This window comes from Poecilia formosa, unplaced genomic scaffold (genome assembly GCF_000485575.1).
Source record: "Poecilia formosa unplaced genomic scaffold, Poecilia_formosa-5.1.2 Scaffold84, whole genome shotgun sequence".
NCBI lineage: Eukaryota > Metazoa > Chordata > Actinopteri > Cyprinodontiformes > Poeciliidae > Poecilia > Poecilia formosa.
The window spans coordinates 422,078-449,549 of NW_006800023.1; the positions used below are offsets into that span (position 1 = coordinate 422,078).

Below are 27,472 nucleotides of genomic sequence, written 5' to 3' on the forward strand. Positions count from 1 at the left end.
AAAGATTTTAAAATTGTTTCCACTTTTAATTTAAAATGTAAAAGAACCAGAAAGTTCTTTTACATTTTAAAATAACTTAACAGGTCTTTTAAAATAACTTTTAAAAGTTCTTCATTGTTTTATTGTTGTGTTAATATAGTAACGCTCTAATACTATGACTTTAAATGTTTCTGTGTTTGAATATGATTTATTAAGAAACACACATCAGCAAATAGAAATACACACAGTGAATATATAATAGTAAAAATAACGAGCCTCTACAATCAGGACAAATTTATAACATAAGAAAAAATACTGAAGTTATTAGAAAGAGCACATGGCGATTGAAAGAAATGTCTAATGGTGAAGGGTAATTTTCCGTTTCTATTCAAGGTGATGTTTTATAAAATGTATCAAAGATGCTTTAATATTTCTGCATGAAAACAACAAACCATTACTTACAAGATTAATGATAACTAATTATCCAGATCTGTGTTGGAATAGTGTTAATGGTTCTTAGCAGGAGGGGAGGTCCCAAATCAACTCTTGCTGAAGGCCCCGAACAACCTTGGGCCAGCCCTGAGCGAATGTGCGATGAGACAACACGTGCTTAAAATTGTTTTAACGAACATTTTATGCATGCAGGTAACCTTTCCAACCGTGTGCAGTGTGTTTGTGATGAGAGGAAAGGATAAACTTTCTCTGGCCTGCAATCTTATATTCCATGTTTAGAGAGAAGCCCATCACTCTCTCACACACCCTCCCCTCCGCCATCCAATCCTCAGACGAGGACAGAATCGGCGGGGGTCACACGGAAAATAGCCTGATATATATACGCCCAAACAGGGATTTCTTCCTCTGAGTCTCCTCCATTCAGTGCTGCACTCCTTGTGTGCCACCCGGACCGGAAATTGTGAGTGCTTCAGGGGAAAAGGTAGTTGCTTTTTTAACTATAAGCAGAAATGGCTCCCAAGAAGGACCCTAAAGCTCCCGCCAAGAAGGCCGAACCTGCACCTGCACCCGCACCGGCACCCGAGCCAGCGCCCGCTCCCGCAGCGGCCCCCGCTATTGACCTGTCTTCCGTCAAGGTACCATGACAATGAAGGGATGACCTGATCTGGAGCGGGAAGGATTAGAGTGGGACGTACACGGTTTGGGATCAGCAGCAACTTCGGTTTTCAACTAAGGATTGCATTACATATTAATCTGCAGTGGTTCATGAAACGTATTTCATTTGCGACATTATCATTAATCCTTTTGAACGAAAAATGTCAAGTAATGTGAGTTATTTCATGGTTAGGCTTATTTTAGTCAAACGATTGATGCATTCGCAATAAGTTTATGAAAAAATATTGAGAGCAATTTTGAGGTTTAGGTTTAAAGGAACATTCTCACAGCTATGAATGGGGATGCAGGGAGTAAGCAGAACCATGGATAGCTCACCGCGGTTTTAGACCACGCCCAGCTGTTTCCGGATTGGACTCGGGGTGATGAGTAATGCTTGATGGCAATCCACAGCGTCTCCAAATGTGGACATCTTAATGTGGCTAAAGATGGACTCCCACAGATCAGGTGCAATCACATGGCAAAAAAAAAAAAAGTATGGCAGCTGGGGAAAAAAATATTGTTTTATGGGAATTAATTTGTGCATGGATGATTTCATTAAAAAGAGCTTGCATGCCACGTATTTGCTTTTGAAACTTACACTATTGCTTTCTATTTGGCTTGTAGATTGAATTCAGCGCAGACCAGATCGATGGTAAGTAAACTTCTGCCCAATTTTGCAGCCACAAGACAGAATATCACATTGTAAACAGTTCATGTTATCAAAAACTCTCATGTGTCTCAGATTTCAATTGGCCTACTAGTAAGTCAATCTGTCACTATCTTAAATCTTTAAAGCTTGACAGATTAGTTAACAGAAGAACTTTTGAATGAAAATAAGCCAAAGCAAACCTGTAGAAGAATCAGCAACAGGTGTTACAATATTTGTGACAAGTGATCACCCCAATCATTTCTGTATTTTGCCATTCCACAGAAATATCACATGCCAAGTGAAACTTAAGACTAGCTAAGAAGGAGAATGCTTATATAGGTAGTTAATTATAAAGATTTAATGATCTCTCAAAAAACATATTTCAACTATTCATCCAATTTGTGCAGCAAGTCATTTGAGTAAACACATTGTGTTATAATGTATACTGTGGGAATCAACAGGTTTTGTAAGGAAACATGTAAATAAGTCTCTTTAAAATAAAATGAATAACTTCTGGTGCTAAACATCTGTATAATAATTGAACTTTAACCTACAGCTGTAGAACAGCAAACTAAAATAATAAGTTAGTGTCAAATTAAAAAGATTACTAGATCATAACACAAATAAAGCACAGAAGTAATTAATGGCCATTGAACTCTAGTATGCTAAATCAACTTAAGATGTTTCTGTGTCTTGTTATTTGCTTCTTTTATTATACTATCTCCATATCATTTTAAATAAAACTGTTCAGAAAGAGTACCAGCCACAGGAGGGATAAAGAAATGCTATGACTTTGACAAAAAGAAGCACCTGCGGGCTGCTAGTCAGCACAGGACTAGACCACAGGGCTGGCTGGCTGCTTGTTACACTAAAGTCAGCACTCCCTTCTTTTACTCCGCTTTCACCCACACGGGGTCTTGCCTTTAAAAGGAGGGGCTCATGTTCTCAGCTATGTTTATCAATTCCAAGGTGGTCTTTTAAAAGAGCCCCGCTGTGACAGAAGGAGACAGCTGAGACAGAAATAGTGTGAGGGCTGATGGAGCTCGGCGGCAGTCGGTCCATTCAGCCAGCAACACTACAGCCTCCTTGGACGTCTTGCACTTGTGCTTTTCCCTTGTCAGTTAGCAGAGCAACTACTTCCACCTGCTGGCAGTTTTGCAACAGCTGCACTGTTTGAGGAATAAACCGCTGATAAAAACATATTACATTTGAACTGATTTTAAAGCATTAGAAGCTTCAGAAATGTAACAACTAGGCAGATAATTACATTCTAAAAACTACTAAAATGACTTGACAATATGATTGAAGAAAAATGTCCAAAAGATGACACTTTAATATTAATTAAAAAAAATAAAAAAAACGGTTGCAGAAACCGTATAAAATGATGCCACTCCTACACATTTCTCCCATATTTGTTGTCACTGAGTAGTTTAAAACATTTAGGCGATAGAAATTTTAAGGCGTGTGAGATAAAAAGCTCTGTATAGTAAAATTTGGGTATTAGAAACTCCAAAAGCTCCTCCATTCATGATTTAAACAAATACACCTGAGCATTTAGGTGATGATATTCTGTTCTCACTGCATTCAACAGACTACAGAGAGGCCTTCGGCTTGTTTGACAGGGTGGGTGACAACAAGGTGGCGTACAACCAGATCGCTGACATCATGCGCGCTCTGGGACAGAACCCCACCAACAAGGAAGTCAGCAAACTGCTGGGAAATCCCACACCTGAGGGTAAGAGAACCATTCACTAACTCAAGTTTTGTGTTTTCATTTTATATTAGTAGTATTATACAAAATCAACTTTTTTTTTTTTTTTTTTTTTTTTTTTTTTAGCTTTGCACCATGTTATGTTATTCCCTCATCAAAAACATACCTGGAGTGTTGCCTTCATTCTTTGATACATGTTTGAGAAATCCTTTAATCTCGGGTGGCAATCGTTCATCTGCAAAGTGTCTGGATGGAGCTAGCTCCGCCTTCGAGACGCAGCTCCTCCTCGGAGCTGCAGTTTCCAAGGTTATGTGCTTCCCCCTCACAGAGCACCAGTTCTGCGATTCCTCCCTGAGCTCCTACAGACTAGCCAGTAGCAATTAACAAACGCATTATGGAACTGCGCACTCTTGGAGCTAATTATATGAACTACTTCTCAGGGAAAGGCTGGTAAAAACGTTGTTGAAGGGTTAATAGAGGAGCAATGTTTTTGATGGCTTCCTGAAAGCAGAGGAATAGCAGGAGTCAGTCTAAGAGACATTGGCCCAATTTCAAGACATAAAATTATGAAGTCAGATCTCTTTTAAGTCATATTATGAATAAATAGCATATTTACAACAACTGAAGGTAACATAGTTACTTGATTGTGCTATAAAATGGCACAACTTGTTGTTTTGAAAACAGACTTACAGTCACCATCAACTGTTTATAACATCAGTTCAATCTGTGTTTTAATAGTATTTCTTCAGGACCTTAAATTGCAACAGTGTTTTTCAGCAGGCAAATATTCAGTTTACTAGTTAAAAGAAGTCAAATAGACATTGCGGTAGTGCTTTGGACATGTCTGAAGTAGTTTTGAAATTATTTTAAATACTAGAACACATACTTTTTAGTAATGATGAAAGCTATGCTGCTCAAAAATCAAGAGAAATAGAAGAGCATAATCAAGAAGCATATTTGAACCTTTTATCACAAGAGGGCGCTGTGGTGTAGTTTACAGTAGTGCCCATATGTTGAAAACATATGCATCAGACCTTCATCATAAGCTTTGTTAACATAAAAAAATACTTAGATGTGCTTTTGAGAAGTACCAGTGATGAAGTTTACTTAAAGCAAACGTAACTTCTAGGACAATTAATAAAATGTGTGACCTTTCGTGAATATTAACTTTTATTCCAACATCACAATCTCACACTGAAAATACAATTAAAAAGTAAAAAAAAAATCCTGCCTTTAATTTACTCTTAAGTTACTAGTACCAGAAATATTCATACTAATGTGTTTTGCAAAATATAAAAGCAGGTTTGTGAAACTCGCGCACGTTTGTGAGCTGCTGCAGTTTAGTTTCTCCACTACAGCCATGGTGGAGGGATGATATATAGCAGGTTATTCAGCTCTTTGAGGTATACTAGTGAAATATCTATTGTGCTTTTTATTTCTTCTTCCACAGACATGGCCAACAAGAGAGTAGAATTTGAGGGTTTCTTGCCTATGCTTCAGACAATCATCAACAGCCCAAACAAGGCAGGATTTGAGGACTATGTTGAGGGTCTGCGTGTCTTTGACAAGGAGGGAAACGGCACAGTCATGGGCGCTGAGCTCCGTATTGTCCTGTCAACACTTGGTAAGTTTGAACTAGGCTCTGGTGATTTATATGGCACCCCCCATGCTACTTTAGGTGTTTTCAACACTGAATGTGTTCTGCGACCCCTTGCAGGAGAGAAGATGAATGAGACTGAAATCGATGCCCTTATGGCAGGACAGGAGGATGAGAATGGCTGCATCAACTATGAGGGTGAGCCAAAAATTACCGTAACACTATTTCTGCTACTACTACTACTACTACAGAACTGAGCTACACAATGGAACTATTTTAAACCAGGTGGTTAAACCTTTAGGTGTTGTGGTATTTCTTGCTTGGTATCTTCATTTAGTACAAATCTGAAATAGTCACTCAAAGAGGTGCCAAGAACAAAGCAGCTTTCTGCTGACTTAAAACAAGACCAACAACTCCTCTCTCAAAAACATAATAGTGTTTTTTGTGAACGTTAGTTTATGAACCTTTAAGCTGTCATAACAATAGCATTACACTGTTGTTTACACTAAAGTCAGTCATTACTTTTTAGATGAGAGGTGATGTGCAGGACTGCTGCAACTCTCCTGTTTTAGCCAGGACTGGCCAAATAAGAGACCCTTTTGGATTGTTCTGCCTTCTGCCACCAGATGGCAACAAATGGACAAATGGATCACATCTGAAATCACGGATTTCAGATGTGATTTTCAGTTTTATCAGTTGAGGCCTCTCCTTGTCACTTATACATGAAAGGTTACTGTCTGGTCTATGCAAACACACACTACACCCTCACATTACTTCAATGAAATAATAGTGCAGCTACACCAAGCAAAAGTCATATGGATTAAAGCTTTCAGCAATGACCCACTTCACCACATAGATAATGTTTGGCTTCGCTGTAAAATAAATTACCCATAGCAACAGTGTTTTAAGTTTTATGGTTCATAAAATATTGTTTGTATGAGCCTTGATGACATCTTTGGATTGAAGGTGTTTTAAGGAGATTGAAGTTAGCTTTTTCCTGACCTAGCCATTACCTTCAGCCTCTGGAAGTAGTTAATCCACATTTATATTAAATGAAGATGCCATGAGAGTTATTTACTGCAGGTAAAATATTAATTTCTTATAACCCATCAGCAAAACCTCACTTCCCAAGTCTTGAACTATCCCTTTAAATGTATTTTCAGCCTACATCTACTGCTCATAAAATAGAATACATTCTTATGACATGGCTACCTTAATGTTTGAGACAGCAGGTCATTGAACATTCACTGAAGTCTGATACGGAGTTACTGTGTCTGCGGTGCTTGCTACACTATCACGTGGTATTAGTGATGGTTAGTAGTTCATTAACTCATGTCACGTTGCCAGTTTTTGTCTCCTCGTTAATTTTTCTACTCTGTTCTTTCTGTATATTGCCCGGGTCTTCATCTGCAGCCTTTGTCAAGCACATCATGTCTGTGTAAGGACCCTGCCACTGCGGTGGTGAACATCGACTAGTGCAGACGACCCCATGGTGTCGCGACATCCACTCGCTGTTTCCTGAATCAACTTGTGGAAGCAGGGGGAACAAAGGACTAAGAGATGTCACTTACTGAACCCTGTTTTGTTAAATCCTACTTTTTTTTCCTCTTTTGTCCAAATGGTGCTTTATTATTATTTTTCATTTCTCTCTTCCTCCTCCTGCTACTTTGGAAAGCAGTAACGATTGCAGACGAAGTGATTCTTCCTTCATCTTCATTCAGGTCCCGTGGTCTCATTGGAGTTTTTGTTATTACAGAGGAACAGTGATGGAGGGGGAGGTGGAATACAAATGACCATTTCCTCCCCCTCATTGTTTGGCTGGCTGTCTATCTGCCATGTAGGTGACTTGTTTGGCCCAGGACTGGCCATCAAAATCAATCCACCCTTCACTCAATCCATCCCTGAGTCTTAAGTTATTGTATCCTCTGCCATTTCACAATAAACTTTTCACACTCCCATTTTATTCCAGAATATTTGCCTCTATTTTTGTGCAATTTCTAATAATATTCTGCTAGTGAGCTACTCACCAAAGTTCAAGGTGCTGCATATCCTGAAGAAATAGATGCACATATTAACTGATTAGCATTTAAGTTGAAGTGTGTGTATAAGCAAAGTAATGTTTGTATGACACTTTTTAGGTAAACAAAATTGTTCAGCCTACGGATGCCCTAAAAGGTAAGTCTGACCAAACATGTCTTTTTATATGAATGATTTTTATAGTGCCATAACTTTTTCCGTCTTCTCAGTTTGAAGCAACATTTGGTAGTCATAGTAAACCTTAGCTCTAGAAGTAAAGTGAAGAAGAACAACATATGAAGGGGAATTGATGCTTCAAAATGGAATTTTTATGTTTATAATGTATTAAAAAAACCCACTATGTTTGGCATAAAAACAATGCAGCTCACCCAGAACACTCAGTGTGAAACATGATGATGGTAGCACCATGCTGTTGGGATGCTTTTCTTCCTCAGGAGGAACAAGATTACAGGTCAAATCTGATGAGAAGATGGATGGAGATAAATAAAGAGCAAACATCAAATAAATCCTGGTAAACGCTGAAAATAAGAGACTAGAGAAAGTTCAGCCTTCCAGCAAGACAACGATTGTAACTATAGAGCCAGAGCTGAAACTTAATGTTTTACATCAAAGCATATTAATGGCTCAGCCAAAGTCCAGACTAAAACCCAAATGATAACCTGTGGCAAGAGAAAATGTGCAAAACTTTCAAGGGGATTGTTACTTTAGCAAAGCACTGTATAACACAAAAACAAAACATGATCAAACAAGTCAATCAATCAATGCAGTGTATTGGGTTACTTACTACAAATAAATCTCTGCATAATCATCATTGTGTACTTCTAACTATGTCAACATATTTTTGATCATTTGAAAAGAAAACAAGAAGCGTGTCACTTTTTGTTATTTTTATTGTCATTAATTATCATAATTGGTGTCATATCAACAGGAGAAAAACTGCATACATCTACTTGACCTTTTAAATACATTAAGAGTTGCTGCAGGGTGGAGCAAGAGGTGGGGGAGAGGCACACGGAGATGGGGGATGCAGAATAAACACAGAAGCAAACAAACAGTTGCATTTGGGGGGGGGGCAGTAATTGGGCAGGAAGCGGGTCATACCACAAACAGTGTCTGGAGAAAAAAAAACAACAAAGAAAAATCTAGATCACCCGACCATTTTGCCCAAACAGATATATCAGGAGCTGACCGAGTTCTTTCTCCCAGTGGACATTTGACGAGTATTTTTTTATTTAATTTTTTTTTTTATTTAAGGCTTTTAAAAAGTTTTTTTTTTTTTTACCTTTAACAATTTCATCTCCCTACACATCACGACAAACAACCCAAATACAGCGGCGTCCCTCCATAAAACGGCATGGGATCTGCACCAAATGCATACACACACACACACACACACATATACATATACATGCTTTCGCGCGCACACACACACACACACACACACACACACACACACACGTTTTGGAGAAGTGGCATCATCTGCCGTAGCATCTATTCTTCAGTGGCTCAGACAGCAATCATTATCGACTTTAAACATCAACCTTTATTGGTTGCTCCTCAAACAATTTCCTTCTGGGACAGATATTTGTGGAATGAGCTCCAAGTGTTTTAAGCAGGCGTCTATATAGATCTGCTGAGCAGGTTTAAGTGAGTAAGGCTGTTTGACAAGACGGAGATGCATCCCTCAGCAACACCAAATCAGTCTTGGACATTGTCACCAAGCATTACACTGTAAAACATCTATTAACTACAAAACATGAACTTGTTTATCTTTATCCAATAAATGAGGAAATTATTTACTAAAATGTATTTTTTTTCTTCAATACAAAAGAGCCTCTTTTCATATTTGATTCATACATGCTTGTCATAACATGATGTGGTTCTTGCATATATGCCATTGTAAAGTAATATCTTATAGCCATATTTTTGCTTCCTTTTAAAATGTGAGACATGTGGATGGGAAAGAGGTTGTATCCTATAGAGATCTCTATATTATTATTTTTAAACAGATCATGTATCGAGTCAACAATGACTCACAGTAAAGATGCTCGTTGTTAGGGGATCTGGCAATCATGCATGTTTGCTGAGCAAGAACACAAAGGGTGGCATGGTGTACAGGCCATGTCTTTAGTTGCTTAGAGTAGAAAAAAAAAGGCTGTCGCTTCTTCGATACGCTGATCCAAGACCAGTAAAGCCAGTGTTGACAGATATACCACTTAATCTAGAGCAAACGCCCAGTCTAACTATGCAAAACATTGTTCAAAACATAAAGGAATATCCACAAAACAAATCAGAAAAAACACATGTTTAAGGTTAAAAATAGAAGACCAAAACACAGTAGCTTCTAAGTCTAGTCTCTGCTTAGAGTTTAGTGACGGATGCTGCGATAAAGATGTTAAGGAAACCTCTGTGTGCTGAGCATCAATGGTAACCACTTTGTTTCATGATGGCGAGAGAGGGCAGAAGAGTTCTTAAAGGTGAGGGTGTCTTGGATGCACAGCAGCAGTCTAGAGGTCCAGTGTTCACAAGCCCTGCTTGGCTAAGGCATCACTTACATCCTTGGCCAAGGTTGCTAACTGTGGAGACTCCATTATGTTGAGACTGCCAGAGGACGACAGCTGGCTTTCCTTCTGATGGTGGGGAGAGACGGAGCCTGACAGACCAGGTGACTGGACGATGATCTCAGCTCCATGGTCAACACGGGCCTTTGCATGCTCACGAAATGTCAGCCTGTGGCTCTCAATCTGTTAAATGCAGAAAATATGTTTAAAAAAAAAATACCATGAAAATAAGTTTAAGTAACTGCAGGCAGACAGTCTGTCTGTCTTCTCAAATATTTAAAAAAGAAAAAAAAAAAAAACAAGACTTTGATGTGTGATTAGTCAGTCAAAACAGAATACGTTTTTGTAGATATTTGACGTCTCAAACAAATTCTCTCCCCTTCATTGATGCGTAGAAGCGTTTAGCATTTAAACACTCACCATAATGCGACCTCCACCAGGAATATGATGTGCATTCTCCAGTGAACCCACCTTGGCTTGAGCTTTGTCTTTGAAATCCAACTTCACACTCTCTATTCGCACATTACCGCCACCTGAGTATAAGAAGAAGAAAAATAATCATCCCCCTTGCTAAAGTACAAAGTGTTAACCATTGTACTATTTTGTATATACTTCTGTGCATTTTATTGGGTTTTATGAGATGGTACAACATAAAATAGCGCATAGCATTAAGTGAAAGAAAAAGGTCACATTCTTTTCAAAACGTTTTGTGTCTTGCATTTGTTTTAAGCTGCTTTTACTTTAGTAGCCTTAAATACACCTACTGCCTTTGTGATCTGATTTGAAACAAGGACATCATTGTTTTAAAAAAGCAAAAGGGGATCAAGCACAGACTTTGTCACAAGCTACTTAGATACAGAAAAGACATTTAAGAAGAGGCTGAAAAACTACTGCTGCCACATGGTGGCTTATGGTGACGGCAGCTTACACTGTGGAGATAAAGGGACTGACTGTTGATGTTTTATGTAACTGTGTGTCCTTTTGTTTTTGTAGCTATGATGTCTGATGATTCATTTCCCTTTAGGATATTGATAAAGCTGAAGTGAACTGAACTGGAAGGCTTAACTTGAGTAGGGACATAAACACTGATCAGGATAGGTGGTAAGATGGACAAACATATTTAGGTAAGGCAAATTTATTTAAATAGCATAATTTCAGCAACAAGGCAGTTCAAAGTGCTTTACATGAATTAGAAGGAAATACAAACAAAACAACAAACCAAAAGAAAGACAAAAAGGTAAACATATTGGTTCCCCATGTTTAAAAACAATAAGTAGTCTGTAATTTATAAACTAGTAGGGGTCTCTCATAGTTGTTCTGGTAAAATTAGATGTTGGTTCTCCATGTTTGGCAAGATTATTAGTTCGGTATAAAACTAAATGTTGGTTCTCCGCCCACCTATAAGGTAACACAAAGCACACAATGCTCCGATATTAAATGTTTAATACTAAATGTTGATCTAAGGTAATGAGTAGTACAAGTCAGTCCTAGAGAAAGATCTGTTCGAGACTGAAAAAGACTCTAGTGTGGGGTGGAGATTCACTTTACAACAAAACTCTAAACACCCAGTCGGACCTACAGTGAACTGGTTTAGATAAAAGCATATTTGTGTCAGAATGGTCTAGTCAAATTCCAGACCTTGATCCAACTGAGAGTCTGTCCAATTTTAACAGTTTCAGGTATTTTAGATTATTTTTAGATGTATGGATGTTCTCCTAAAGTTCCCCCAAGTTCAAAATAAAGTGGGCAGCTTTAAGGTTTTCGGCATATCGTGCCTGGAACAACTTATGATTTATATGCTTCAACCTCAAACCTTTGGTACATCGAAGGGCTTTAAAAATATGGTAATATCTTTGGAGTGCACCGTGAGTGAGTGCTTTCTGCGAGCAAATTTAAATGCGTGTTTGTTTTTATTGCTGTCTTGGCCAGGTCTCCCTTGTAAAAGAGGTCTTTGATCTCAGTGGGACTATCCTGCTTAAATAAAGGTTAAATAAAAATAACAATAAACTGACCCACCATTGGGAATGAGCCTTAGGGCTGACACTGGGGACAAACCTGCACATAAAACCCCAAATAATAAAGAGCAGCAAGAATAACTGTGACAAAAAGACGCCAGCAGAGGGAGCTAGAACGGCAACAAACAACTGCTGCAATATTATTTGGAGAGTTTCAATGTGACATCTTAAACATACAGAACCAAAATAACAATCACATATGGCCAAAGAGGGATGCAAGCTAATTATATGCGTGTGTGAGACCTAACCATTCACTACAACTATTAAGTGTTCAACATTCGAGACTATCCAGATGCTTAGAAAGTATCATATGTCCAAGCTAAAAAAGCTAATAAAAAAAAAAAAGCAGAGCAACCCTTAAAGCATTTATCATGTCTTCATGTCTTGTAGAGGCCAGAACTGAGACTTTCAATGCTTCTGGATTGAGCCAGCTGAGGTGTGATGCAATGCAGCTCTCAACATCTTGTTTCACACTCATTTTGTAGAAAGAATTAAAGCAACCGCAGCAATGTTTGCCAGGGACCCGAAAAACACCTCCTACAGTCCACTGCCTGTGGACAGATCCATCAAGCTGTCAATCCAAATGCAGTTCATGCCTCAGTTCAGCTGCTGTTCCTCCAGCACACCAGGACACTGAAGAGTTCAGCAACCCAGAGTGATTGACGGGTTATTTCAGAGATTTATATAAGCTACAAAACAGCCATTACTTATGCTGAAATGGATTTGTTATTTAGTGTCTGAGAAGCAAGTCAGTCAGAGCAATATTTTCAATTTTCTACATCTAAATATAACCGATTGCATAAAACTACTGGAATTACACATCTTACCCTCAGCTAACTGCTGGATATTTTTGCATGTTTTGCACGGGATATGTTTCATTCCAACTGAAGTGACTCATTTCTTGCTCAATTTGACCGAATGGCTTTAAACTCTTATCCTAATGAAGGAAGTACTAATAACAGATTCTATTTTTTCTCTAGTAGATTGCCCTTATTTTTAGAGCTTGTAAAGATTTCTAATAAGATGTCCATAGCCATTGTAAGAGAAACAAGCCCACAGCATGACAGATCTCCCACTATGCACAATAAACTACATGATAACTTATCTTTGTTTTGCACTAAACCCATCTCAAAGTCAGTGTTTCAATAAAAAGACTCCATCCCCTCCAAACTTTTACCTTTGTAACAGCTGGACAGAAAAGGCCTTTTTCCTGGCATGCCTTCCAAAATGGCTGGCATTTTGGAAGGCATGAAGATGGTTGTTATGGAGACCTGATGAACCCAGATTGCTGCTGTCTGATGCGCCTCTTTAAAAGCTGTCTGCCATTCTGCGCAGTGCATCTGGCAGTATGTTAAGTATCCAGCCTCACTAACAGATATGGATTTATATGTCATGTTATTTTTAAAGGTCAGCAATAACTGTAAAACATGTTTTAGTGGTAAATATCATGGATGTCAAATTTTATGAATTTTGCTGTAACATTTTATGAATTTTAGAGCAAAAGATAATACTGTTGCAATGGAAGATCAATTCAAAGCTTTGCACTCGTGTTTACAAAGGTTTCCAACAGGTGTGGATGGGGATGCATGCCAGTGAATAAGGCTTCCCAAAACACCCACAGCTGCTGTCATTCACATCATCCCCCTGACTCTCTTTGTATCACCAACTATTTATGGAGCTTTATACCTGGTCGATGATGAATGTTGTCGAGAGAACCACATTTGGAGGTCACATGGCTCAGGTCAATCTTCTTGTTCTGTATTTGTACCTGGAAAAGACAAAGTTGAGAAATAAAGTCAACATTTTGAGAGTCTAAATCATGTTAAATAAAAATAAAAAAAGAACTAAATTTCTCCGAGTTACAGCAGATGGCGTGCTGTAAGATACGCAATTCCGCCATGCATCTTTTTAATAAAGAAAATAATTCAACCTCAACCCCAAAGGCCTCAAATTCGGGGGTAATAGCATTGGCTCCAAGAGACGCTGGGGATCAAAGTTAAACCAGCTTAAAATGAGGTGTTAAATTGTGTTGGTAATTCTCTAGCACATTTCTCCAAACATATGTAATTATCAATCCTTGCAGTTATGTCCAATAATATTTACTCTTACATTTAATGTTTTCTGTGCCCAGATCTTTTTTTCTTATGAAAATAACAGACACCTTCTTGAATAGACACAAAAAAATAGGTGACAAAGTCTTTTGAAGAAGAATATGAAAATGTTTTTATTATTTTTTTTTTATTTACATCAATTGGAAGATTCCTGTAGAAAATCATTCTTATGTTCAGCTCTCTCCAAAGATTCTGTATCAGATTCAAAGCAGGACTACTATAGTACTACTTCTACACTATGAGACAGCAAACAGAAAGGAGTAATAAAGCTCTAGGCACAGCAAAATGAGTAAGAAGAGAAACAACACTGGCTGAAATGAATCACTGCAACATGTAAGGTCACCGACATAGTTCATGTTTTTCAATGATTATTCCGGAATACAGAAGCTTCGTTATGAACATGTGAATAGAAGCCAGACGATGAACAATGAAGATAATGAGATGCAGACTAGTACAGCTGTTGGAGCTTCTGCACTTACAAGGATAATAATGTTGGTTTGAAAAGTTGTGGTGTCGGTGAATCATAAAGAAGCTTCACTGGTATGAAAACTAAAACATGAACACAAAGTCAAAAATAATGTGTTGTGCTTTGTGTAAGTATTGAATTAGAGCATCAAGTCTTTCAATCCTTTGACAAACCATTCAACTCTTCCTGTTGGGTTGTGATATGAAAGGCAACTCCAAATCTTAAAAAAAAAAAAAAAAAACATTCTGCGAGGACAATAAACAGCAGTTCTATATCTATGAAGTCTCTCAAACTCTTGCATCACTTTCTTCAGACATTGGCAGATAATCTGCAAAAACTTTAAAAAGTATATTTTTGGTATAAGAGTGCCAAAGAAAGTTTTGAACCATGTTCCCCTTGTTGCAAATAAAATATATTACTTTTGTTGTGCCATCTTTAATCTTCCTATGGAATATAGAAAATTCCACACATTACATTGTAGGAATTGTATCAGACTTCCCCTTTGTTACTTTATTATTGTATTCATTTTTTTGTTTTATTTTGAATAAAATCAGCTAATTTTACATTTTCTATGAATTCTTATTTCCAAATGAGTAATAACGCAAGTCAAAGTCGTAGGCATTAAGAAGAAGAAAAAGAAAAAATGTAAAAAAATAAATAAATAAAAATCTCCAACTGAGTCTGCTTAGAAAATATTCCAGACAACACTCAATTGAGCACAAAACGGTTCCAAGAACAGTTATCAACTGCTTTGCCAAGAGCGCCAGCAAATTTTTGTTATTGTTTAAGCACAGCTGTTTGCCAAGGTACGTTGGTAATTTCATGCTGAATACTTGAATTCATTAAACAAAAATAGGTTTAATGTAAACAGACCTAGTCCAGGGCTATACAGTCAGGGGAACTTTTAATTGTTTCATTGTTATGAGGCTTGTGTTATGGTGCAATGATAATATGCATCAGTCAAATCAAAAACCACAGATGGAGCAGACGTCGTACCTGCTCCTTCAGATGGCTGCAATTAAGACTTAATCAACTGTTTCATGAAATATGCTACATATTGCAGATAAAGGTCAGTGGGGAAGGTCTGAGATGATTGGAATATAATCTAGTCGAAAACCTTTACATTTGTTGAGAGAGATTTTTAACTGTACGTCAAAACAGGAAATCAGACAAAACTATAATATGTTGTGGTGTTGAACGCTTTTGGAATGTCTTTCAAATGCTTAAATCTTTCATATCTAATGGCGATGGCATGAAATGGCAATCACTTTTAATGATAAAGATGTATGAAAAGGTTTGAAATAAATACATATTTTAATCCGCTGGCATAACCCTAACAATGAAAGAATCTTTATTTTAATTGAATTTATTCAGTAGAGAAAAATAAAATTAGATATTTGTTTGCAACAAATTTCAAGTAGCATAATCTATACCACTGTCATCACGATTTCTCACAACACACATTTGCTAATTAGAATTGACAGCATTTCTTGACTTTTTTTTTTGACAATTTCTTCTTATTTTTGTACTTTTTGTCCAACATTTCACAAGGTTGGAGCATACAGAGAGAAAAATCTTTGACCTCCCTCTTCTACGCAGGCTAGAGTCCTGGATCCAATGTCCAAAGTTAGCAACATTTATTTTACGGTTTTATTAAAAAAAAGAAAGAAAAAAAACATTTTCACCTGGTGCTAGAAAACATATTACTGAAATGGCGGTACTGTTCAGAAAAGTACAAGAATTTTGAACATTTAAAGCTTTAAAAATTAAATTTGCAAAAAGCAAATCAAAATTACAGAAAAACAAGTTTCCATAAAAAAGCATGTTGGCAAATATCTCCGTAGCTCGGTGAATGAACGACATACAGAACAACAAGTTGAAAAGGGAAGCAGTAAGACTGCAAAAAGCACAGCACAACACACCACAAAATGCACTGATAATGCAACACTGAGAATGGTTTGCAGGACAAGACTCACGTTTCCACCTCCTGCTGAGTGGCCCCGCCTGTCCAAGGACCCACACCTAGACTGAACATGGCTATAGTTCAGTTTAACACTGGGGATGAGGACCTGCAGGGGCGGAGGCGATCAATGAAGTGGGAATATACTTTGACCCTTTAACAAATCTTGTAAACAGTTTCTATCAACTAGTCACTTAATAGTCCAGAGATGTTTGAACAATAGTCCTGGCTCTCACAGTTCCTCTGCAGCCTTGGACAAGCATACTTTAGGAAACACATCTACAGTAGGCCAGAGCAAAAGACACCATTCTAACGTTGGACTGAGCTGATCAATAAATAAAGTGAACAATTAAAAAACACAAGACTCAGACAAATAGGCTGCATGACTGAAGCCCTGACCTGATACTGTCCCTCCCATACACCGAAGGCATAAACTGTAATCCAATACTTCTGACTTTAAGATGGAGCTCTCTCAACTTTATTGTGGCAGAAAGGGACGATCTTCAGAGGGGCCTTGAGGTAAAAATGGAGGCAAATTACAGCCATCTTAAATTGGGACCTCAGTTTAAGGTGCATGCAAAGGTCAAAAATATGTGAGTGTACTGTGACAATTAATGACTCGCAGCAGCTGCAAAGAGAGAAAGCAGGAGAGAGATGCAGACACAGTCGACTCAATAGCGCAAATAAATAAGAAAAATAGAGACATGTCATGCAGCAATTGAAAGGGAAATAAAAAAAGCCATTCAATTGTACAAACATATTTTTAGGTGGTTTCTGCAGGAAAGGACATGTTGTTGTTGACAGAACAAACAACAGGCATTTGGCCTTAAGCTTTTTGGGTTTTTGTTTCTAAAAGATGGTTAAATTCCAAGATGACTGTCCAAAAGACTAATTTTATTCAATAATCATCCATTGTGCTGTAAATAAAATTAAAACCTGTATATTTATTTAAAACAAAGGTAAAGGAATTAAAAAAATGCTAAAAAAAATAATAAGATAATATGTTTGTGGTCAGGTGATGGTTTATGGGCTGTAATAGTCTATCCTGACTAATAGTTTAAAAATGTTTTTGCATCTCCAGCTTACAAATAAAAAATATATTTAAAAAAGTTATTAAAAGCAAATGTACACTTGGCACAGAACATAGAAAAGCTATTTACGAAAGACTTTTCAATATTGTAACTATGCATCGTATAGCATTTAGAAGAATGTTTACTTTCACTTAAAATGAGATGAGCCCCATTTGTAAGTAACACATTTGCATGAGGAGAAGCTAAAAGCTTTTCAAGGTCAAAATAATACTCAATCCACCAATGTTTTTTCCTACAAGTGTGGAATAATTCAAGCGGTACTCCTAAATGATAGGACAAATTAGATGTCATAATTTTTGAAAGATCAGTTTTTCGTTTATTGTTTTCTTTTGAATATTTAAGAAAACTTGTAACAAGAGGAATAATGATGATGATAATCACTTAGACAGAAAAATGTCCTTCAGTTATGGATGGAAAAATTAACAGGCTTTCCAAAATATATTTTTTCTTTCATTTTACTTACCATGAAAAACTGTTTTAAAAGACAAAATGTTTTAGTGGTAAGAGCAGACTGAGAACTTTATAGCATAAAGAAACTGACACCAAAGTTCATAAATCAAATACAGGCATTTTCTGGTAGCTTCCCTTTCTCTTCCTGTGCCTGATAACCTGTGAGTTGTGCTAAAAAAATATTTAAAACTTTACTACCTTTCTGAATCATGATTTTCATGCTTCAACTGTTGTAAAAAGTATAACTTCTTTAACTGAAAACTATAAAGGGCTATGTGAGATGCTTAGTTTTAGTATTGGTTTTACAAAATAACCCTACTTTAAACTTCTCCATGGCTTTGCTGCTGACCTGTCAGATGTGTTCAGTGGTCTTCTTTATACCGTTCAGTGGTCCTCTTCATCCTATTTACTTACTTATATCTTAAAACCATGCTCTCTAACAAACAAAACAATGATTGGAAGGAGTTTAGTACAAATACTTTCTAAATATTTCAAATTTTTCATTTAAAAAAAAAAGACATACCCTTTGTCCACTTTTCAATCATCCACTATATGTTGCAGCTGCAGTACTTTTGCAAGACTCTGTCTAGCTAAATGTTTTCGTGAGTGCTCATGAAGCCCTCTGGGAAGATGTCACCCTGGGTTGTGAGCCACATCCCCCAGATCTCATCCTGCCACTGGTACTGGCTACTCACTTCTTATCCGTCAGCTGTAATATAAAAAGCCGTTAACCCTAAAAAATTATTTTTAATTAAATGTCAGCTTTGTAAACTGACATGTTTTTGCCGGAACCTGATTGGACTAAATTCTCTTTGCCTGTGTATTTTGGTATGAAAGAAAAAGAAGAAGTGATGAGATTTTTTTCTGCTATTTAGTGTTTATGACACTGCTTTACAGTCGTGAAACCAAAAGCTAACAGAGCGTAGTGGAAAAGCAAATCCTACTCACCACAAAACCTGACCAATTTTATACAAAGAAGCACCAAGTACAGTCAAGGAAATTAGTCCTTGACCAACTACAGTTAGCTAGCTGTAATGGTGCATACAGCTGAAACCAGAAGTTTACATACATTAAATCAAAAGGCATGTTTATCAACTGTCTGAAGTTAAATCTGACAAAATCTCTCGTTTTAGGTCATTTACCAAAATTATTTCTGTTTATTAAATGTCACAATAATGGGAGAATCTGTCAGGCATTGAATTTTATCAGCAAAAAGTGACTGAAGTTCAGCTTATTGATTAAAATCTGAATGTGCTGATGAATTCAGAGACATATTGATTGCTTACAAGAAAAATGAGAGTGACAGAACAAACAAAAACTGTTGCTGAAACTCTTTAAATTCTTGACTACAGATCAAAATGTTTTTTTCTTTTTTTTAATGTTCAAGGGAGAATCTGCTTTTGATTTTATTTTCATTTGATCTGCAGCAACAAATACATTCAGTTCATGTAAAATAACATTTACTCTTGAGTAAACACCTCTCCTGGATAGTGTAACTATCAGTGAGGATATATAACAGCAGGCCATGAGTCCAGGTCACGCAGTGTGTCGCAAACAAACAAACAAACAAACAAACAAACAAACAAACAAACAAACAAACAAACAGTAATGGTAAAGAAGTGCAGCACTGACTTCCAGCAGTAAATGTACAAAATCCCCCTTTGGCCATCAAAAGAACATGTAGGCAATCAGAAAAAACTGAATCTCCAAACGTCCATGAATCTTAACCTCACTAAGCTATCTTTCAAGCTTAGATTTTCTGCCTAGAGGAGCAGATTAAATGTTACCTTTGCCAAATGACAGTGTGCAGCTCTAAAAAGGTTGGAAAATCTGAAGTTTTCTCCTAGTTCTGATAAAACAAAATAAAAAAAAAAAAAACACAAATGAGCTACCAAAAGATGACATTGTTTAGTAATAAGACAAGGAACACACAAAATGAATGGCCTTGTGTTGGAAGCAGCAAAAATAATTGTAATGAAAACAGGAGAAACTTTTCTTTAAATCACAATATTTCTTTTCAAGTGCAAATGAGCCCATTAGTATTATACTGTTCTTACCAAGTTTGGACACAACTGCTTGTGTTAATTTTGAAATATGTATCATAAAAAAAACACAAGCTAAGAAAAGTGATCTGTGCATTGGACAAAAAATGCATTCACTTCCACATCCACAGGATTACTTCTGAAACTCCTCTGGTTTGGAACGGATGAAGTAAATCACTGTTAGCAGTAGGAAAAAGAACCATGTCATTAACCATAACCAATCATGCTATCTTAGAGAAACAAGCATGCAGTGGAAAACAAAGCATCCAATTTTCTCAGCGGATGACAGGCCATCGTTTGGAACATGATTCCTCCATACTTTGTAGTTGACTGAACTAAGCAGCTCAGAGACCTGTAAAAGTCATAAACACATCAGGCAAAAGCCTAGACTCCTAATCGGGTCATCAGTGCAGCCTTGTATAAGCTGATGGCTACAGACACACACTGCTGTTTTCATCACTTTGCTTGATGCTGCAGCACTGCTGTTTTTGTTGCAGGGTGAAACCTAGACAAGACAAAAAATCTTGACAATACTAGGGAGGGAGGTGTATGCACTTAAATGCACAGTCTCCCTTGGATCAGAAAAGATAATTTGAATATATATGTTGATGCCATCCATCCATTTTCTTTACACCCTTGTCCCTCAGTGGGGTCGGGAGGGTTGCTGGTGCCTATCTCCAGCTATCGTTCCGGGTGAGAGGCGTGGTACACCCTGGACAGGTTGCCAGTCTGTTGCAGGGCAACACAGAGACAAACAACCATGCACACACACACTCACACCTAGGGGCAATTTGGAGAGGCCATTTAACCTGATAGTCATGTTTTTTGGACTGTGGGAGGAAACCAGAGAAAACCCATGCATGCACAGGGAGAACATGCAAACTCCATGCAGAAAGACCGGGGCTGGGAATTGAACCCAGAACCTTCTTGCTGCAATGGAACAGCTCTACCAACTGTGCCACTGTGCTGCCTATATATTGATGCAGTCCTTACAAACAAAGCCTGGTGGAAACCCTCAGAAAAGAATCCCCAGTGAGATGTCAAAGATTTCTGTGTACTAAAATCTGGAGCGTCTCACGTGCTAAGTTAGGGATAGATAGGCCAAAAATAATGAAAGAAACATTAACATGCTTGAAACACAATGATGAGATTAGTTCATCTCAGTAACAGCTCAACATTTTTTTTTCAGTTAAGTGGAACACACCTAATAAACTGTCAAAGTCAACTAATTTTTCTAAAAACCTAATCCATCTCAAAGACAACAAAACACCACCAAGTGTGGACACAATTCAGAAAAGAGGCTTTAGGATACATACAGGACAAGAATTGTGAGAATTTGTTAGAAAAACACAATTTGCAAGGCAAAACTGTCACTTCTGCATATTGCCATTTGCCCAGACCATTTTTGTGATGCGGACAGCTGTGTATGAAACTCTTTAGAATGATTTCACTCAGTTATGAGACCTACTTTCATACACAGGAAAAAAAAAATTGTTCTAAATTTTGTTCCTTCGCTACAAAAACTTTTGGTCGATGTGGATGAAATTTATATGAAAGCAACTTAAGCCTATAGTTTTGTCTTAATGAGTCGGTATTAAAATAATAAATCAATGATGACATAAAACAAGATACAAGGAAAACAAAACTAAGTAAGGAGATGCATGAATGAAGGAAACAACATAAAGGGCTTCAGGTTTTGAGGGTGAAATTGGAAGACATGACATGTCACCTGTCCTCCTTTTGGCTGGTATTTGATATTCTCTGTTGACCCAATCTTGGACTTGACATTCTTGAAGTCAGGCAGCGGCTGGTTGATGATGCGCAGCTGCTTGGGAGTGGTTGCGGGTGACTTTGGTGGGGTGCGGACCACCGCCACTTTCCTCTCCTGGGAAATCAAACTGAGGGAGCGCGGGGTCCCGGGGGTTCTTGAAGATGACGAGTAGCTGGGAGGGGTTCCTGGGGTGATGGCTGTGGAGCCCGGGGTACGAGGGGTGGAGTGCCCACTGCGAGCTGAACGGGAACGTACCGATTCTGTAACTACATGGTTGAAACAAATGATGACAGGAGAACTTCAGGGATGAGTTGCAATCCTAAATTTTGCAGTTGTAATATCCAAACACGAATACAACTCATTTCAAGTCATTTGGATTATAACATTGAAAAAAAAAAAAAAAAAAAAAAAAAAAAAAAAAAAAAAAAACGAATGACATTACATTTGAAATTCTGCATCACCTGTCATGCTTGGGGCTCGTCCTATCCTATGCTCTGCTCTCATTTCAGTGCGAAATGCTGTAAAAAGAGATATTAAATAATAATAATAATAATGCACCTAAACTTTCAGTTTAGGTGCAATTCAGTGTAGGTCATGTTTTAAAAGACTTAGTTGCTCTTGATGGTTCTTTGTTTTATATAGTATGTGTTGACTGGGATGAAGGGTGCATTCATTTTTCTATTATGGTCAGTGTTTGTCACATTTAATTCTTACTACATTTAAAACAAAGATTATAAAAATAAATCTAGATGTTATATCCTTGAAAAGAAAAAATCTGAACTGGCTAAATAATGCAACAAGAAAAAGAGCCTAATCTGTACATAACAACTGTTAGGAGCCTGATGCCTTTGTGAAGTGAAGTGATCAGCCTACATGTGGGTCTGCGGGGAGCAGTCGATCCAGAGCTGGTGATGGAGGTTGAACTCTCCTCGTGTTCGTGGTAGCCACGGCGACCCAGGATAGAGGCATGACGTGGTGCAGATGATCTTTTTACTGGACTCCGTGACCCACCATCCTGATGGGGAAAAAAAAAAAAGCTCATTAGTGCAGCGCAGTAACATCAGCTTAAATAGTATCTTGTGATTGTTGACTTCTTGTAATTATATAATATTTCTGTACATTCACAGTTTATGGAGCTGCCCTGCCAAACAACTGTCCACCCATCTCAACTGTAAGACTGTGATTCTGATGAGCTCTGTGGTCTAATGAGGCTGGACATCTAGATGGGAATCATTGTAACAAATGGTGAGCATGACACTAAAATGGAACAACGATGTGGCCCAGTATGTGAATATAAACAACACAGTGACAAAGGAGTTATGAGAATGACAGCAGTTTCAAGTGAACAGTATCATGAGTCTTTATCAAAATCACTGATAAAAGTGATTTGATCACTTTTATCAGCAATAAAAGTGATTTTCTGTTAACATAGAGTAATGTGTGGAAATATAAAGTGAGAAAGAAATAATTGTAAGCCTTAAACTTTAACATTAGCAGCTCAAAAGATTTTATGTGATTAATCAACAGAAAGTAGTGCATATTTATGAATTGGAAAGAGTAAATACTTTCATACAGTCAAGACTTTCTGCAATTACAGGTGTTCTTTTTTGGTTAATGTCACTCACTGCTATCTTGAAAATATAAATTTCCTTCTTTGCAAAACACCTTGAACTTAGACAGATTAAATGAATAGCATCTTTGAACATCACTTTCAAATTCTTGTCACAGATTCTGGCCTGTATTTAGGTATGGATTCCGATTAAGCCACTCTACTCAATAGGCTATAACCCATTCCATTGTAGCTCTGGTACTATGCTTAATGCTCAAACAGTAACGTACGGTATTTTTCTTCAGCTAGTCTTCTTCCACTTGGTGACACAGGTGACATTAGTACTTCTGAGGAGCATTCATCAGATGCATTACATTTGTACGATTCTTAAGGTGTCGATCAACAAGCATAAAAAAAGGTGGAGCATAGAACATCATGTTCAGCTTTGGGAACAGTAACCAGCCACACATTAATAGATGTATTAGAAGACATTTACAGTATGCTGAAAATGACATGACATTTAAGGAATGCAGAAATGGTGTTATTTTAGACACAATAACTGTCATTAGCATGGTGGAGGAGGAAAATGGAGTCACGACCACACCAGCCGATGGGGAAATGTCACAGGGTGACTCTCCACCCACTCGGTATAATAAACACTCCAAATGGGTATGTCTTCACTATCTGTGCAAAAAGAACCAGTAATCTAACAGCTTATAGTTCTGTATGGAAAGGCAGCACTGTCACCGTTTTTTTAAATTACAAGAGAAACATATTATTTGTTTGTGTTATTCTGCTGTCAGTTGATGTAGTTCAGCTAATATGTGTCAACTTTTGAGGTATTTTGATAGTTATATCAAGCTATATTCTCTTTTTAAGCTACAATACAAGCCATTTGTATCTTGAAAATATTTCATTCTCCAATTTAAGAACAGGTTTTTGGAGTGTTTCTAGCTTCATGGAAGATAAGAAGGTTTGCAGCCATGTGTTTTACATTATGATAGTTGCCTAGAAATAATGAGGAGACAAAACCTGTGATACAATTACCCTATTATTACATAAAAATATTTTTTAGCCTGTGAACTTGTTTGCTGGCAAAGGCAAGAAAGTGATTCTGATTGCATGACTTATTTTTAGGACCCTGATCTCAAGCATCTCCGTCTATTAAGATATGTTCTGTTCTGCACTTATATGTAGTTGCTATGTTTTTCTTTTTTTTTTCTTTTTTTTTGTTATTTCTCTAACTGGCTTTGACGGAAAATGTTACATCAGAGTTGACTTTGCTTTTTATACTTACTGATGCTCTGTCTCGAGACTGTCTGGCAACACTAAGAGGGTGGCGACTGTCTGAAAGGGCTTCTGAAACAGAAATGAGGGAAAATTAAGCAGGACATATCTAATCTAAATACAATTAATCTAAAGTAGAAGTACTTAAAATGATCTACATTGTCAATTAAATAGTTTGTAATACACATTTATACTTGAATTGTATGTCTTAGATTGGAGAAAAACAGGTGTCTTGAACAAGGATCAACTTGTGGTCAGAGGATCTCCAAAACTACAGCTCTTCTAATGGTGTTCCTGTCTGCATTAGTAAGACAGGAACACCATTCTGTTCTATTGCGTCCCATATTGCTGGTATCGAAAGTTGTACAAGAGAGGAATACTGGTGGATGTCCTGGGGTGTGTGTGTCACTAATCTGGGGAACACATAGCACCAATGTGCAATATAGGAAGAAGGCAAGATCTTGCATGTGTTGCAAGCTATAAGTAAAAACACGTATGGCTTCATAGGCTATGAGTCAAATGTGCAATGGGAGTAGGTTGCTGCTCCTTTGAGAGCGTTGTTCTTCAAAGACTTGGCATTAAATCATACAGAGTGAAGGATTTCTATAATCTAATTGGGGCAATGCAGCAGAAAGCTGAGCTTTTATCATTGGTGACACAGAATTCAGTCCATCAGGGGAAAATTAGGTGCAAACTGCCTCTGGGACAGAACAGCATCAGAGACTGCTTATGGAACAAAACATAGATTAGTAGCTTAGAAGGAATCACACATTTGAAAGTGGAAAAGAGCGTTTATACTATGGTTTAAAAACTGTAACAGCTTCAGTATTTGCCGGCCAATTATAATGAAAATGTATGACTATAAAGAATAGATCATTAATAGTTCAAACCAGTTGCAAGAATTAAGTGGGAAACTAAAGTGACAACAGTACAAAAGCTTTACAACCTTGCTTTCCTGTACAAAAACCTGAATGAATTAATGTAGGGAGGGACATAACCTTTTTTTAAATGAAAACAGATGAAACATTTCTTCCGATCCGTTTAATTATGATTACGTAAACAGAAATACACAAAACCAAACAAGTAATTGTAATCAATAAAACAAAAATGAATACCTTATGTAATAGTACTCTGACATGGCATGACTGACACGATGGAAACTGCTGTTCTGGTAAATGCTAAGGAAACTGCCTGACAGAACAAGCCCATGTTTCACCTGTGGGTCTCCTTCTTGGGCAGGAGTGATGCTGGATCGGCCTCGTGTGACGGACTGCTGTCTTCATGGCGCTCCGCTTGGACGGAGACAGAGTCTGAGTCTCCACTTTTTTGTTGAACTCAGTCTTCTTTATGATGGCTGCAAAATTCAAAGAAACAAAACAAGTGACTAAAAACACTCAGAGCCTTTGCCTGGGGACATCATTACACTTAGGTGCCTTTCTGCTGTTTGATTGTGCATGTTTATGTCTTATGACTTTCTACATATTTCTCAATTGCGGTCCTGGAAGTTAATATAGCAGTTTAGAGGTACAAGCCTGGAAAAAATTAAAAAAAGAAAATTTGTAAAAAATATTGATATTTGTCCTTTGATACAGAAAAAGTTTTCTTTATTTTTGTTTGTTTTTCTCTAAGCGTCCCATATTGCTGGTATTAGCATGTGTTTATTATAGTATAGGACATGAAAACACTCATTGTTTCACAATGCAATTTATTGGGGGGTACGTACAGGTAAAAACGTTATTTTGTTTTTATTTATTTATTTTTTTTACTGCTCACATGAAATAACCAGTTGAAAAAAAAATGTGTAGTGATATTCATTTTAGGAAGAAGGGTGATTTGGAGATTGTTTATTTAAACAGTATTATCCATTCTTCAATATGATTAGAAAATAATTTGTATATGATTACTGAAAAAAAAAACCACTGTTAAAAAAAATACCTTTTTTCTTTTTGATCTCTTCTCTGGGTATGTAGATGGGCTCTTTGCGAACAGGTTTGCGTTCAGGAGTGGAGATGCGTCCTTTAGCTCGCCCTCCTTTAGTTTTGGGTTTGACAGATTTTTCTTGTTTTTCCGTACTTCGTTGTTTTGTCAGACTACTCTGTACGACAGCCGGTTTCTTAACTGGACTGGGCATCTTGGGTAAAAGCTCAATCTGCTCCGTTGCCATACTCCTATCATCATCTAGTAGACAAGACATGGGGAAAAGAAAAACACATTACCTGCTTAGAAACAGCAGCAGGAAAAGGGTCTGGGCTAAATACTACAAAATGATATATTTTAAATGATATTACCTTGTGTGTCTACCCAGGAGCTGTCAAGGATGGAGTCATCAACTGTAGTTTCATCTCTATCGTAGCTTTCTGACCGTCCCTCTGTTTCTCTGGTCTGAGCTTCCTGTGCTGGGGAGGCAGGGGCTTCAGGAACTTCCCCTACCTCTTCAAGGCTGGCTGCCTCCAAATCTGCTTCCTCAGCCAGCTCTATAGATTCATCATCTTCTGCCCCTTCTTCTTCTTCTTTCCGTGCACCAACACAAAGGGCTTCAGCCTCAGGTGGAGCAGAGAAACGAACACTGTGACCAGGTTCTTCGGCTTCATCGATGGTTTGCACCACTGTGATGAAATCGTCTTCAACCATCACCACAGATTCAATCGCAGCATGGGTCTCTGGTATCTCTTTTGTCACCTCTACTTCTGCATTCTCCTTTTTAGGCAGATTTCCTTCAGCAAGATTTATGGAGACATTTTCTGTCTGCTGCATTCCTTTGGCTTCTACTGGCTGGTCTGAAACCATTTTGTCCATTTCAGACAGTTTCTCTTGTTCTTTCTCCTTATTGAGTTCCATCTCCATCTTTTCCATCTCCTCCTTCTCTCTTATTTCCCTCTCCATCTTTTCCTTTTCCATTTTCTCTTTCAGTTCCTGCTCTGCTCTCTCTTTTTCCATTCTTTCATTCCTTTCTCTTTCCTCTCGTTCCATTTGTTCTTTCACTTTTTCTTCCCTCTCCTTTTCTTTCTCCTTCCTCTCCCTCTCTTCTATTTCTTCCCTCTCCTTTTCTTCTTTCTCCTTCCTCTCCCTCTCTTCTATTTCTTCCCTCT

At 37.6% G+C, this 27,472-nt stretch overlaps 2 protein-coding genes across 2 annotated transcripts in view; one reads left to right on the forward strand and one right to left on the reverse strand.

Annotated features, from left to right (window-relative positions):
- The first annotated feature begins 829 nt into the window (after positions 1 to 829).
- myl1 (myosin, light chain 1, alkali; skeletal, fast) lies at positions 830 to 7,006 on the forward strand. The gene is made up of 6 exons (XM_007557108.2): positions 830 to 1,067; positions 1,711 to 1,738; positions 3,327 to 3,470; positions 4,897 to 5,070; positions 5,164 to 5,241; positions 6,457 to 7,006. Exons 1-6 carry the CDS (start codon positions 942 to 944, stop codon positions 6,483 to 6,485), a joined length of 579 nt encoding a protein of 192 aa, XP_007557170.1. The 5' UTR covers positions 830 to 941; the 3' UTR covers positions 6,486 to 7,006.
- Positions 7,007 to 7,952: 946 nt separating this feature from the next.
- Positions 7,953 to 27,472, reverse strand: part of map2 (microtubule-associated protein 2) — an 84,274-nt gene continuing 64,754 nt past the window's right edge. Inside the window, exons 10-21 of the mRNA XM_016673879.1 lie at positions 27,417 to 27,470; positions 26,672 to 27,341; positions 26,319 to 26,561; positions 25,600 to 25,737; positions 24,394 to 24,455; positions 22,421 to 22,562; positions 22,009 to 22,065; positions 21,506 to 21,813; positions 16,210 to 16,302; positions 13,343 to 13,424; positions 10,062 to 10,174; positions 7,953 to 9,824 (exon numbers count right to left, since the gene is read on the reverse strand). Of these exons, the coding sequence (XP_016529365.1) occupies positions 9,603 to 9,824; positions 10,062 to 10,174; positions 13,343 to 13,424; positions 16,210 to 16,302; positions 21,506 to 21,813; positions 22,009 to 22,065; positions 22,421 to 22,562; positions 24,394 to 24,455; positions 25,600 to 25,737; positions 26,319 to 26,561; positions 26,672 to 27,341; positions 27,417 to 27,470 (2,184 nt within the window). The 3' untranslated portion in view covers positions 7,953 to 9,602. The remainder of the gene's footprint in view (positions 9,825 to 10,061; positions 10,175 to 13,342; positions 13,425 to 16,209; positions 16,303 to 21,505; positions 21,814 to 22,008; positions 22,066 to 22,420; positions 22,563 to 24,393; positions 24,456 to 25,599; positions 25,738 to 26,318; positions 26,562 to 26,671; positions 27,342 to 27,416; positions 27,471 to 27,472) is intronic.

Bases quoted from the DNA above. Each gene is read 5' to 3' on its own strand.
- myl1 (XM_007557108.2), top strand. From the start codon at position 942: ATGGCTCCCAAGAAGGACCCTAAAGCTCCCGCCAAGAAGGCCGAACCT. The intron at 1,068-1,710 runs GTACCATGACAA...TTTGGCTTGTAG, and splicing joins TTGACCTGTCTTCCGTCAAG to ATTGAATTCAGCGCAGACCA. The intron at 1,739-3,326 runs GTAAGTAAACTT...TGCATTCAACAG, and splicing joins CAGCGCAGACCAGATCGATG to ACTACAGAGAGGCCTTCGGC.